Source organism: Bos indicus, chromosome 28, assembly GCF_029378745.1.
Source record: "Bos indicus isolate NIAB-ARS_2022 breed Sahiwal x Tharparkar chromosome 28, NIAB-ARS_B.indTharparkar_mat_pri_1.0, whole genome shotgun sequence".
In the NCBI taxonomy this organism is placed as follows: domain Eukaryota; kingdom Metazoa; phylum Chordata; class Mammalia; order Artiodactyla; family Bovidae; genus Bos; species Bos indicus.
This window is the reverse complement of record NC_091787.1, coordinates 3,412,646-3,426,930: the sequence shown is the minus strand read 5'-3', so window position 1 is coordinate 3,426,930 and position 14,285 is coordinate 3,412,646. Positions and strand designations below refer to the sequence as shown.

The window sequence follows — 14,285 nt, the reverse complement described above, 5'->3', positions numbered from 1 at the left end:
AACTCTTTGCAACCCTATGAACGTAGCCCACCAGGCTCCTCTGTCCAAGGGATTCTCCAGGCAAGAATATTGGACTGGGTTGCCATGCCCTCCTCCAGGGGATTTTCCTGACCCAGGAATCCAACCGGTGTCTCTTGTATCTTCTGCATTGGCAGGTGGGTTCTTTACCACCTGGGAAGCCCAGTTTCTGATGTACATCCAAGTAATTGTAATTCAGTTATTTATATATATACACACACACACACACACATTTTTTCAGTATTCTGTTCTGTTGTGATTTATCACAGAATGTTGAACACAGTTCCCTGTGCTCTATAGTAGGACTTTGTTGTTTATCCATTTGCTATATAATAGTTTGCAACTGCTCATCCTAACATCCCAATCCTTCTCTCATCCACCTTGGGTGAGCTGTTTTTGGAAGGGCGGTCGGGAAGGTCTCTGGGTGGAGGTGACAGCTGAGCAGAAACATAGATAAAGTGAGAGAGGGTGGGTCTTACAGATATCCTGGGCAGAGCGCTTTGGTGTTCTGCCAACCCCAGGGAGGGCTCTTAGGTGCTGGAGGGGGAAGTGGTAGGTGAGCTGGGGGTGGAGTGGGGGAGACAGAGGACACAGGAGGTGGGATCTTTTTCAGTCATGGCTTCAACCCAAGGGTGACAGAGAGCCCTGAGGGCTGAGTGAGCTCAGACCCATCCTGACTTCCTGGTGCAAGCAGTCAAGCTCCCAGTGGTGGACAAGATGGTTTCTGTGGGGGTACAGGAGGCACGGGAGGCAGGGCTCAAGGTCACGGGTGAGTTATCTTCCTAAGTGCAGGTGACAGTGATAGGAGTTGAGGTGGAGACCAGGGTGGTGAGGGATGAGGTGGAGGACTTAGTCGGGGAGAGAAGGACCAGAGGGAGTGGATGCAAAAGGAAGAACAAGGAGAGTTTCAAGAGAACAGAGGGTTTTGAAGGAGTCAGGTCATTTCAGAATTGCTTGTGGGATCAAGAACCCCATCTCCCCCACTCCCTGTCCCTGAGATGTGTGGGATTTGATATAAATGTCTCCATCTAAGAGGCTTGTGAGAGGAAGCCTCCAGGGCACCTGGGCTGTTGTGAACACAGGGTGAGTTTGTCACAGAAAAAGCTGGAGAGCTGGAGATGGGATCCCACGGTGCTGTGGCACGATGGCCTTCACCACACGCTCAGGGCTGGAAGCTGCAGCTGAGATGCTCAGGTTGAAGGGTGTTTGGTCCTCAGGGCACGAAGCTCTGGCACTGTGCTTCCCTCTTTCCCAGACTGCTCCCCAACCACTTTAAAAAATATATGTTGTTTTGGCTGTGCTGGGTCTTCATGGCTGCATAGAGGCTTTCTCTAGTTGCATGAGCAGGGGCCTACTCTTTGTTGAGTCTTCTCACTGGTGGCGTCTCTTACAGTGGAGACAGGTTTTAGGATGCGTGAGCTTATGTAGTTTCAGCTGGTGGACTCGGTAGTTGCGGTGCCCGGGCTTAGTTGCTTTGCAGCATGTGGAATCCTCCTGGATCAGGGATTGAACCTGTGTCTCCTACATTGCCAGATGGATTCTTAACCATTGGACCACTAGGGAAGCCCTCTCCCCACTTTTGATAATTTTTTGACTCGATGCACACACACACATTTTTTTCACTCTTGGACATATACACACAAACACAAGACCTGGTCTCCCTTGTTTTCTTTCATATACAAGATTGAGTTATAGGAAAGAGAATTAATTAGTCTTCTGACCATTTGCAGGCCTACTGTAAGATGTATTTATAAAATGGGTTTATTGTAATAATAATCAATGACTTGAGAACTGAGGAATATGGTTTCCTAAGTGTGGATCCAGTGAGGTGCAGACAAATTTAAGTTCTATAGGGAAAAAGCTTTTTATTTCCCCTCAGAAAATGTCCTGGGAGACCAGATGTTCTCTACTGACCTACAAGAATGGAGAAAACAGAGCCTCTTCTGCCCTGTTCTGTTATTCTGTGTATCAGAAGTAGATCTTGACTCTTTAGTTTTTGTTTTACAAACAGCAACAAGAAGAGACACAAAAATTGTGTGGCTACTGTCCTGCAGAGCTGAGTGTGTATATGTTTGAAATTTAGATGTGACTGATATGTAGAGTTGGGCCTGGCTTTCACAGACCCAAGCTGAAAATGCTTTTTACATTTTAAAAGTTTTTCAAAATAAAACACAAACAAGGAAGAACATAAGCAGAGGGTTTCCATAACCCTTAATGCCTAAAATATTTACTCTTTGGTTATTTACAGAGAGTTTTCTAACCATGGTCTAGACTGATAATTCATTTCCAGATCTGACCATGACGTGAACAATTCTTTGCCAAAGAATCGTTGCATTGTATTCATTCAGAAATCCTAAAAGTATTCACTGATGCTTCTTATGTGCAAGTGGCCAGGTTTGCAGGATGTCTGCCTGCTGTCAGAGAGTTTATGTTTTAGTAAGGGAGGCAGCAGAGAAGGCGATGGCACCCCACTCCAGTACTTTTGCCTGGAAAATCCTGTGGAAGGAGGAGCCTGGTAGGCTGCAGTCCATGAGGTCACGAAGAGTCAGACACGACTGAGCAACTTCACTTTGACTTTTCACTTTCATGCATTGGAGAAGGAAATGGCAACCCACTCCAGTGTTCTTGCCTGGAGAATCCCAGGGGTGGGGGATCCTGGTGGGCTGCCATCTATGGGGTCGCACAGAGTTGGACACGACTGAAGTGACTTAGCAGCAGCAGCAAGGAAGGCAGACATTAAACAAATAATTGCACAAATAATTAACTAAAATAATTAATGACAGAGGAGCTTTGAAGGCTGCCAAAAGAGGGCAGATGGGGGTCTCTGGAAGCTTTTCTGGATAAGTGGCTTTAACCTAAATTTGAAGGTTGAACCTGCTCATAGAGGAGGGGCAGGAGCAGGGCAGGAACTGAGCCAACAGTTGGTGGCGGGGAAGGAGACTTCCTGTTCCTTCCACCATAGTCAGTCAGCATGAAGCCAGCGGGATCATTTCCGAAGGGTAGTAAGTTAGAGAGTGAATTGTGTCAGGACAGATGAGGGACTGGGCCTGTGGGTCTTGGCTCTGGGTGACCAGTGACAGGCGGACTCCTGGATCCCACTCCCCAGAGTCCTGCTCTCTCCATGACCAAGACCCAGAGCTCTGGGACCAGTGGGCCCAGACACTGCTGGTGTCTCCTCTCTGTGTGCTTCTCTTCTCTAGTCTCTTCTAGGAAACTAACAAAGGTCTGACATGTGGTGTTTCTGGGGCGCACGTGAGGAAATGTTGCGTTTCTGTCACTTCAGGGTGACATTTTCTGCTGGGTAGCCCTCTCCGCTTCCAGGGGCTGGTGCCTGTCTCCCTCTCACCCCCTGCCCTGCCCCCCGCCCACCGTCGCCATACAAGACTGTGAATATCAGCCACTGACATTTCTTAGCCCAAATGGGGGCTCCTGGCTGCCTCCTCAGACAGCCTTTGGCGACGGCAGGAGGATTTCCAAGCTGCTATGCGGCTTCTTCACAGAGCAGAAGATGGACGGCCCATCGCATGGCCTCTTTGTCTTTGGGGGCAGGAGGTGTTGGGGGATGGGAGACCCGGAGGCGACCTTCCCCGTGTGGTACCTGGGCCGCCCACAGAGTCCTCTCTGCGCACGGCGTAGCCTGGGCAATGGCGCCGCCCCAGCTGTGTTTCCGCCTCTCCTCAGGGAGTCTGAGCTGGGGACCTGCCAGTGCTCCTGCCTAACGACCGTGTCTCACCTGCAGGGAGAACTCTGCTGGAGAAGCTGTTCAGCCAGCAGGAGAACGGGCCTCCAGAAGAAGCAGAGAAGTTCTGCTCGCGGATCATCGCCATGGGGCTCCTCCTTCCTTTCAGCGACTGCTTCCGGGAACCGTGCGGGCAGAACGCCCAGTCCAGCTCAGCTCCGTTTGATGTAAGTAGGAGAGTTCACAGGACTCGCTGACTGAGAGGCAGCTGCAGTGGCAACAGCGGCTCTGATGTGTGTCTGCCCTTCGCCCCACGTTCATGCGATGCAGGCCTCCCTGCCCCTGCCCCTTCCCCACGACAGCTTAACACTTGTGTTTCCTTTCTGACGAGATTCTTAAGTATATTTGCCAAACTTCCTTTTCTTAACACATGGCCACTCTCAGCAGTTTTCTAGCCTTCTTTAACCAGTGATGGGTTTTGAGTGGCTCTGAGTCAGTGTTTCCGACTTTACTGGTCATGGATGTACCTTCAGAAGCAGCTCGGAGGCTGGAAGCTTTGTTCCCAGAGGCGGCAGGTTTCTGAGGGCCTTACAGCGCTATTCCCATGTGTTCACAGCTCATCTGTGTACCGACTGTTGACACGAAGCAGTCCTGTCTGCTTTCTCCCCGGCTCCCACTCACCAAGAGGGTTAATTCTGCAGAACAATCATTCCCGGCTGTTTCATAATGCATAACAAATGACAGCATAGCTGGGTTTTTGCTTTCAAGCCAGAGTATTGCTCATCTTCCTCAGGTATGTGGTACATGTGTGACCTTGGGGGCTGTAATGAGTGGGCATCTAAAGCCAGATGTGTGAGAATTCCCACAGAGGATTCTCTCATGAGGAAAGTGGAGAAGCTCGGCTCCCTGTGTGGAGCACGGAGTTTGTGCCATAGAGGAGTGGGTCTCATCCATGTGGGCTGCTTATGCCTGTGCCCTGCTTCTGATTGCACCCGTGTCTCCTCTGTGTGTGTGTACCATTGAACAAGGGTGCTGTAGTGAGGAGTGCAGAGAGATACTGGAAATGAGCCCTGGTTGAGATCAAGAAGAGAGAGTAAATCCCAAAATGTCCATATGCATCTGCTTTTTTTTTTTCCCCCTTGCTATCCTTTACCCATCACAGCTGTGGTCTCCCTTCAGTTTTAGGAAAATGAACCACATAAAATATTGTGAGATCTTCTTAATACTTCCCATGTGAACGAAGATTCCCTGGGATGTACTGGGATTTGTGAGGCTTTCTTCTTAAGATTGACTGATCTATCCATCCATCCATCATCTATCATCCATCTCTGTATATATCCTGACTATATCAATCTGTATCTATCACTTATTATCTCCATCCATCCATTCATCCATCCACCCATCTGTCTATCTGTCTGTATGTCCATTCATGACATAGCAGTTAACCATTGCTCAGTAAATCTTTTTCTTGTGTGAGAAGAATTGGATAACTAAAAACTTTTCCTCCCTTTCCCTTTTTGAGAGCTGTGTGTGTTATTACAGGGGTAGAACCTGGAGACTGTTGTGGCCTAAAAGTTTTAGTGAGCTGTGTTCTAGGAGATATATCAATTTGCAACTACAAATTAAAATAAATATGGATAAAGGCCAATACTTATCACTCCTAACACTTGCTTTTTGATTAAAACTATTCCCAAGTTGACTGCATTTTCTTCCCTTAAAGCTCAGAAATAAAGTCTGTTGTTTAGTTGCTCAGTCATGTCTGACTCTTTGCAACCCCATGGACAGTAGCCCACCAGGCTCCTCTGTCCATGGGATTCTCCAGGCAAGAACACTGGAGCGGGTTTCCTTCTCCAGGGGAAATAAAGTCTATCAGTCTATTAATGTGGAATTGAAATAAACTGAAAAGAGTAATCCTATTTCTCCTTTTATAAAAAATCACTGAACTAGTACTTTCTTGCTCCTCACCGCTCTCTATTCTTATGCTAGAGAGCCTAGTAACCCCTCCCAGCCTGGTCATTGGAGGGCAGCTGGGTATGGCATAAAGAGTGAAAAGCAAAATAAATGCAGCCCCTTACTATAGTATGAAGTAATTTCCTCAGAGTGGGGAATTTCTTTCTCCAACTTTGTGCAGTTGCATTTGCTGACTTTATTTGTTGGCTCTGTGCTACCTCTCCAACCCCGCCCTCCGCGCCCACTCCCCCAAGTCAAACCTAACTCGAAACAAGAAACGTTATTTCATATATTTAAATGGCATATCAACAACAGAAGTGTGCACTCACTGTATGCACAATCGCTGTTTTTCTTCAAAGCCTGGGAGAGGAATCAATATAAACAGATCTTAGTAGGGGAAGCGGGAAGAATGCACTTTCTGTGGGGAGAGGAGTTTCTGATAATTAGCCTCTCTGCTGGCTTCCAGCTGGAAAGATTCTCTGCTCTTGGGAGATTTTCTAACCAGCAGTTCTCTTGAGGACAGTTGTCCTTTGAGACAGACCAGCCTGTGGGTATAAGCTCACGAGGGCCCTCTTCCCACCCCCACCTTTGCTTCCTTCCCTGAGGGCACTCCCGCCCCCATCTCCATCCATACAGATCCCAGCACAGGGCTTACATCTGGATCTGGAGAGCATCCTCATGCAGTTTATGGACTGACCTATTTCAGTCAACCCTCTTGGTTTAGTCCCAGTTATTTTATACATTTTTAGGGCCTAATATTTTGCTTTAGAAATGCTACAGAAAATATGAAAGGATTTAACATTCTCCCTTACCTTTTCACTGGGTTAAAATTTCAAGAATACTGAAAGGCAAAGGTCTTTGAGTGATAATGTTCATTCATTCACATATGTTTACTGAACGCATTCTACATGCCACACAGTGTTCTAGGCTCCAGAGAGAGATTACTGAGCCAGGTCCTGTTCTCCTGAATTACACTCTTCGCAGTGGGATGAGACACTTAAGACACAAACACAAGCCCAGATGAAAGTATAGATAATGAATTCATGTCAGATTCTGATAAGTGCAGTGAAGGAAGTCAACCAGGGGAATATGGTCAGTGATGGGCGTGGGGTGGGGAGAGTGTAGATTGGGGCCCCACAGGTAATGTCTGGAGCGCTAAGGAGAGGTTGGAGGGAAGGTCCCCTCAGGAGCCCAGTAGCAAGCACAAAGGCCCTGAGAGGGATGTGGGCATGGCATGAGGACCTGCATAGCCACTGTTTCTGGACACAAGGTCAGAAGGGACTCTTGAGCCAGGACTTTTGAGGTCTTGAAAGTAATGGAAGGAAAATGTGTGTTTTTAAAAAATTAATTAATTAAATTTAATTGGAGGCTAATTACTTTACAGTATTGTGGTGGTTTTTGCCATACATTGACATGAATCAGCCATGGGTGTACATGTGTCCCTCATCCCGAATCCCCCTCCCAGCTCCCTCCCCATCCCATCCCTCAGGGTTGTCCCAGTGCATCGGCTTTGTGTGCCATGTTTCATGCATGGAACTTGGATTGGTTGTCTATTTCACATATGGTAATATATATGTTTCAATGCTATTCTCTCAAATCATCCCACCATCTCCTTCTCCCACACAGTCCAAAAGTCTGTTCTTTACATCTGTGTCTCTTTTGCTGTCTCGCATATAGGGTCATCATTACCATCTTTATAAATTTTGTATATATGCATTAATATACTGTATTGGTGTTTTTCTTTCTGACTTACTTCACTCTGTATAATAGGCTCCAGTTTCATACACCTCATTAGAACTGATTCAAATGTGTTCTTTTTAATAACTGAGTAATATCCCATTGTTTATATGTACCACAACTTTCTTATCCATTCATCTGCGGATGGACATCTAGGTTGCTTCCATGTCCTAACTATTGTAAACAGTGCTGAGATGAACATTGGGGTACACATGTTTCTTTCAATTCTGGTTTCCTTAGTGTATATGCCCAGCAGTGGGATGGCTGGGTCATATGGCAGATCTATTTTCAGTTTTTTAAGGAATCGCCACACTGTTCTCCATAGTGTCTGTACTAGTTTGCATTCCCACCAACAGTGTAAGAGGGTTCCCTTTTCTCCATACCCTCGCCAGCATTTATTGTTTATAGACGTTTTGATAGCAGCCATTCTGACCGGTGTGAGAGGCTACCTCATTGTGGTTTTGATTTGCATTTCTCTGATAATAAGTGATGTTGAGCATCTTTTCATGTGTTTGTTAGCCATCTGTATGTCTTCTTTGGAAAAATGTCTGTTTAGTTCTTTGGCCCATTTTTTGATTGGGTCGTTTATTTTTCTGGTATTGAGCTACATGAGCTGTTTGTATATATTTTGAGATTAATTCTTTGTCAGTTGCTTTGTTTGCTATTTTTTCTCCCACTCTATGAGGCCACCATCACCCTAATACCAAAACCAGACAAAGATGCCACAAAAAAGAAAACTGGCCAATATCACTGATGAACATTTATGCAAAAATCCTCAGCAAAATTCTAGCAAACAGAATCTAACAACATATTAAAAAGATTATACATCATGAGAAAGTGAGCTTATCCCAGGGATGCAAGGATTCCTCAATATTTGCAAATCAATTGATGTGATACACCACATTAACAAATTGAAGGGTAAAAACCATATGATTATCTCAATAGATGCAGAGAAAGCCTTTGACAAAATTCAACACCCATTTATGATAAAAACTCCAGAAAGCAGGCATAGAAGGAACATAATTCAGCAAAATAAAAGCCATGTATGATAAACCCACAGCAAACATTATCCTCGGTGGCAAAAAATTGAAAGCATTTCCCCTAAAGTCAGAAGCAAGACAAGGATGTTGAATAGCAGTGGTGGGAGTGGGCACCCTTGTCTTGTTCCTGACTTTAGGGGAATTGGTTTCAATTTTTCACCATTGAGGATAATGTTTGCTGTAGGTTTATCAAATATGGCTTTTATTATGTTGAAGTATGTTCCTTCTATGCCTGCTTTCTGGAGGGTTTTTTTTTTTTTTTTTTCCCATAAATAGATGTTGAATTTTGTCAAAGGCTTTCTCTGCATCTACTGAGGTAATTATATGGTTTTTATCTTTTAATTTGTTAATGTGGTGTATCACTTTGATTGATTTGTGGATATTGAAGAATCCTTGAATCCCTGGGATAAAGCCCACTTGGTCATGAGGCATGATCTTTTTAATATGTTGTTGGATTCTGTTTGCTAGAATTTTGTTGAGGATTTTTGCATGTATGTTCATTAGTGATATTGGCCTGTAGTTTTCTTTTTTTGTGGCATATTTATCTGGTTTTGGTATTAGGGTGATGATGGCCTCATAGAACGAGTTTGGCAGTTTATCTTCCTCTGCAATTTTCTGGAGGAGTTTGAGTAGGATAGGTGTTAGCCCTTCTCTAAATTTTTGGTAGAATTCACCTGTGAAGCCATCTGGTTCTGGGCTTTTGTGTTGGAAGATTTTTGATTACAGTTTTGATTTCCAAGCTTGTGATGGGTCTGTAAAGATTTTCTATTTCTTCCTGGTTCAGTTTTGGAAGGTTATTCTTTTCTAAGAATTTTTCCATTTCTTCCAAGTTGTCCTATTTATTGGCATATGGTTGCTGATAGTCATCTCTTATGATCCTTTGTATTTCTGTGTTGTCTGTTGTGATCTCTCCATTTTCATTTCTAATTTTGTTTATTTGATTCTTCTCCCTTTGTTTCTTGATGAGTCTGGCTAATGGTTTGCCTATTTTATTTATCTTCTCAAAGAACCAGCTGTTCGTTTTGTTGAGTTTTGGCATAGTCTCCATTGTTTCTTTTTCATTTATTTCTACCCTAATTTTTATGATTTCTTTCCTTCTACTAACCCTGGGGTTCTTCATTTCTTCTTTTCCTAGTTGCTTTAGATGTGAAGTTAGGTTATTTATTTGATTTTTCTCTTGTTTCCTGAGGTAAGTTTGTATTGCTATGAACCTTCCCCTTAGCACTGCTTTTACTGAATCCCAGAGGTTTTGGGTTGTTGTGTTTTCATTTTCATTCATTTCTATGCATATTTTGATTTCATCTGTGATTTGTTGGTTATTCAGAAGCATGTTGTTTAGCCTCCATATGTTTGTATTTTTAATGTTTTTTTTTTTCCAGTATTGACATCTAATCTTACCACATTGTGATCAGAAAAGATGCTTGAAATGATTTTAGTTTTTTTGAATTTACCAAGGCTAGATTTATTGCCCAGGATGTGATCTATCCTGGAGAATGTTCTGTGTGCACTTGAGAAAAAGGTGAAATTCATTATTTTGGGGTGAAATGTCCTATAGATATCAATTAGGTCTAACCGGTCCATTGTATCATTTAAAGTTTGTGTTTCCTTGTTAATTTTCTGTTTAGTTGATCTAGCCATAGGTGTGAGTGGGTATTAAAGTCTCCCACTATTACTGTGTTACTGTTAATTTCCCCTTTCATACTTGTTAGCATTTGCCTTACATATTGCAGTGCTCCTATGTTGGGTGCATATATATTTATAATTGTTATATCTTCTTCTTCGATTGATCCTTTGATCATTATGTAGTGTCCTTCTTTGTCTCTTTTCATGGCTTTTATTTCAAAGTCTATTTTATCTGATATGAGTATTGCTACTCCTCTCCTCTTTTGGTCTCCATTTGCATGAAATATCTTTTTCTAGCCCTTCACTTTCAGTCTGTATGTGTCCCTTGGCTTGAGGTGGGTGTCTTGTAGACAGCATATACAGGGGTCTTGTTTTTGTATCCATTCAGCCAGTCATTGTCTTTTTTTGGGGTATTCAACCCATTTACATTTAAGATAATTATTGATAAGTATGATCCCATTGCCATTTACTTGTTGTTTTGGGTTCCAGTTTATAAACCTTTTCTGTGTTTCCTGTCTAGAGAAGATCCTTTAGCATTTGTTGAGCTGGTTTGGTGGTGCTGAATCCTCCCAGCTTTTGCTTGTCTGTGAAGCTTTTGATTTCTCCTTCATATTTGAATGAGATCCTTGCTGGGTACAGTAATCTGGGTTGTAGGTTTTTCTCATTCATCACTTTAAGTATGTCCTGCCATTCCTTTCTGGCCTGAAGAGTTTCTATTGAATGATCAGCTGTTTTCCTTATGGGGATCCCCTTGTGTGTTATTTGTGGCTTTTCTCTTGCTGCTTTTAATATTTGTTCTTTGTGTTTGATCTTTGTTAATTTGATTAATATGCGTCTTGGGGTGTTTTGCCTTGGGTTTATCCTGTTTGGGACTCTCTGGGTTTCTTGGACTTGGGTGAATATTTCCTTCCCCATTTTAGGGAAGTTTTCAACAATTATCTCTTCTCGTATTTTCTCATGGCCTTTCTTTTTGTATTCTTCTTCTGGGACTCCTATGATTCAAGTGTTGGGGCATTTAACATTGTCACAGAGGTCTCTGAAGTTATCCTCATTTCTTTTAATTCTTTCTTCTGTTTTCCTCCCTGCTTCATTTATTTCCACCATTCTATCTTTCACCTCACTTATCCTTTCTTCTGCCTCAGCTGTTCTACAGTTGTTTCCCTCCAGAGTTCTTTTGCTCTCAGTTGTTGCATTATTCATTATTGATTGACTCTTCTTTATTTCTTCTAGGTCCTTGTTAAACATTTCTTGCATCTTCTCATTCCTTGTCTCTAGTCTATTTATCTGTAACTCCATTTTGTTTTCAAGATTTTGGATCATCTTTACTATCATTATTCTGAATTCTTTTTCCTCTTTTGATTGGTTTGGTGGGCATTTATCATGTTCCTTACCTGCTGAATATTTCTCTGCCTTTTCATTTTGTTTAGATTGCTGTGTTTGGGGTGACCTTTCTGTAGGCTGGAAATTTGTTGTTCCTTTTTATTGTGGAGGTTGCTCCCTGTGAGTGGGGTTGGACTAGTGGCTTGTCAAGGTTTGCTGGTTAGGGAAGCTTGTATCTGTGTTCTGGTTGGTGAAGCTGGATCTCTTCTCTCTGGAGTGCAATGAAGTGTTCAGTAGTGAGTTTTGGGGTGTCTATGGGTTTGGCATGACTTTGGGAAGCCTGTATTTTAATGTTCAGGGCTGTGTTCCTATGTTGCTGGAGAATTAGCATGGTATGTCTTGCTCTGGAACTTGTTGGCTTTTGGGTGGAGCTTGGCTTCAGTGTAGGTATGGAGGCTTTTTGGTGAGCTCTTGTCAATTAATGTTCGTGGAATCAGGAGTTTCCTGGTGTTCTCAAGTTTTGGATTTAAGCCTCCTGCCTCTGGCTTTCAGTCTTATTCTTACAGTAGCCTCAACACTTCTCCATCCATATAGTACAGATGATAAAACATCTAGGTTAATGGTGAAAAGATTCTCTACAGTGAAGGACACCCAGAGAGGTTCACAGAGTTACGTGGAGAAGAGAAGAGGGGGGAGGGAGATAGAGGTGACCAGGAGGAAAAGAGGAGGAGTCAAAAGGGGAGAGGCCAATGTAGCCAGTAATCAGTTCCCTAAGTGTTCTCCACAGCCCAGAACACCTAGAGAGATTCACAGACTGAAGTAGAGAAGAGAAGGAGGAGGGAGGAGATCGAGGTGACCAGGGGGAGAAAAGGGAGAGTCAAAAGGGGAGAGAGCAATCAAGCCAGTAATCACACCCCTAAGAGAAAATGGATGCTGAAGATTAGATTCTTAAAGGTACAAAATTGATAACAAATACCAAAAAGCAAAGATTAAAAATCTAGAGTAGAGGTTACACTCTCAAAAATACAATATTAAAAATACAAAACAAAATCAATAATAAAAACTATAAAATATATATATATGAAATTTGCTTTAAAAATAGGGTCTTTTTTGCAAGGTTGCTGCTGCTGCTGCTAAGTCGCTTCAGTCGTGTCCGACTCTGTGCGACCCCATAGACGGCAGCCCACCAGGCTCCCCCATCCCTGGGATTCTCCAGGCAAGAACACTGGAGTGGGTTGCCATTTCCTTCTCCAATGCATGAAAGTGAAAAGTGAAAGTGAAGTCGCTCAGTCGTGTCCGACCCTCAGCGACCCCATGGACTGCGGCCTACCAGGCTCCTCCGTCCATGGGATTTTCCAGGCAAGAGTACTAGAATTGGGTGCCATTGCCTTCTCCGTAATAGGTTATAAAAAATGAAAATTAAAGGACTAATAAAAAAACTTAAAAAAATTTTTTTAATGATAATAATAAAAATATATATAGGAATTTCTCTGGAGCTGTTGTGGGCAGTGTGGGGGTCAGTTCAGTTTCAGATAGCTCCTTGTTCCACCTTGAGAAGACTCAAGGTCTACAGGCTCCTTCCAATGCTTAGTCAATATTAACTACAGGATTTTAATCTGTTGCACCTGTCGCTTCCAGAGTGCTTCCCTCTTCTTTGTTTATTTTGGCTTCCTGTCTTTCCAAGTCTATTCAGTGTCTACTTTCCGCCCTGACACAAGGGGGCAAAGAAGGTCACTTAGTTAGGTTCACTTGTTCAGTTGTGTTGTGGGGAGGGAGGAACACAGCAAACAAATACCACTGGCGTGTGTGGGGAGTGCTCACAGTGTATGGACCACAGTGGATTTGCCCCAGCTCATGGCGGCATGTGCTTTCTTGGTCTACACTGCTCAGGTTTCAGGTTGCTCAGCAGGGGCACTGTCCAAAGCGGACGCTGTGTTTTGTGCACTTCCCAGGTCTGAGCTGCTCAGGTTCAGGTTCTCGGGTACTTCACAGGAGCACAGACTTGGTTGGGCATGCGTTTTGTGCCCTTCCCAGGTCCAAGTGGCTCACCAGGTGCGTGGCATGCACACTGTCCCAGGTGGGTCGTGCATCTTAATCACCTCCCCAGTCCCAGCCGGTCGGGAGCACCGTCTCAGGTGTGCTGTGTGTCTCCTCTGGGGAGCTGATCTCAGACTGCGGCCCTCCTGGCAGATGTCAACCGTTCAGGAGCCCAGGACGACTTGGTTAGCAACTGGGAGCCTGCTCACAGTTTGGTGGAGGATGCTGGTCTCTGGGGCTGAGGTTGGAGTAGCCCCTTGCCTTCCGGCTCAGATGTCACCCACCTGCCTCTCTGCCTCCTGCGGCAGGGGAGGGGCCTGTACGCAGCAGGCCAGCTCTCCTTTGGTATTCACTCAATCCTTTGTTCTTTGAGAGGGCCAGGCTGTGCATTAGGTTAGAGCCTTTTGTGGGAAAGTTTTTTTTTTTCTCTCTCTCTCTCTGGCTACCCCACAGTTTGGGTTGCTATCTCAGGTTAGTTCCCTCAGATTGTTCTCAGGGCATTCCGGCCCGGTCCTTACCCTAACCATGCAACCCGTGCCTCCCTGTCCAGTCCCCAGTTGCTTGTGGCCAACACGAGCATCTGGGCTACTTCTCTGCTGGGAGTTGCAGTTAGGTGCATATTCTATGTGTGTGTGTATTTTTTTTTTTTTCTTTTCCTGCCGGTTATGTTGCCCTCTGAGATTCCAAAACTCCCCACAGACCTGCCAGTGAGAGGGTTTCCTGCTGTTTGGAAACTTCTCCTCCTTCACAACTCCCTCCCCAGAGCAGGTCTCCATCCCTAACTCTTTTGTCTCTCTTTTTGTCTTCTATATTTTGTTCTACCTCCTTTCAAAGAGAATGGGCTGCCTTTCTGGGTGCCTGGTGTCCTCCACCAGTGTTCA

General features: G+C 44.2%; 1 protein-coding gene across 1 annotated transcript in view; it reads left to right on the top strand.

Annotated features, from left to right (window-relative positions):
* Positions 1 to 14,285, top strand: part of FMN2 (formin 2) — a 357,570-nt gene that overhangs the window by 32,852 nt on the left and 310,433 nt on the right. The window contains exon 2 of the mRNA XM_070782159.1: positions 3,758 to 3,924. Coding sequence (XP_070638260.1) covers positions 3,758 to 3,924 — 167 coding nt within the window. The remainder of the gene's footprint in view (positions 1 to 3,757; positions 3,925 to 14,285) is intronic.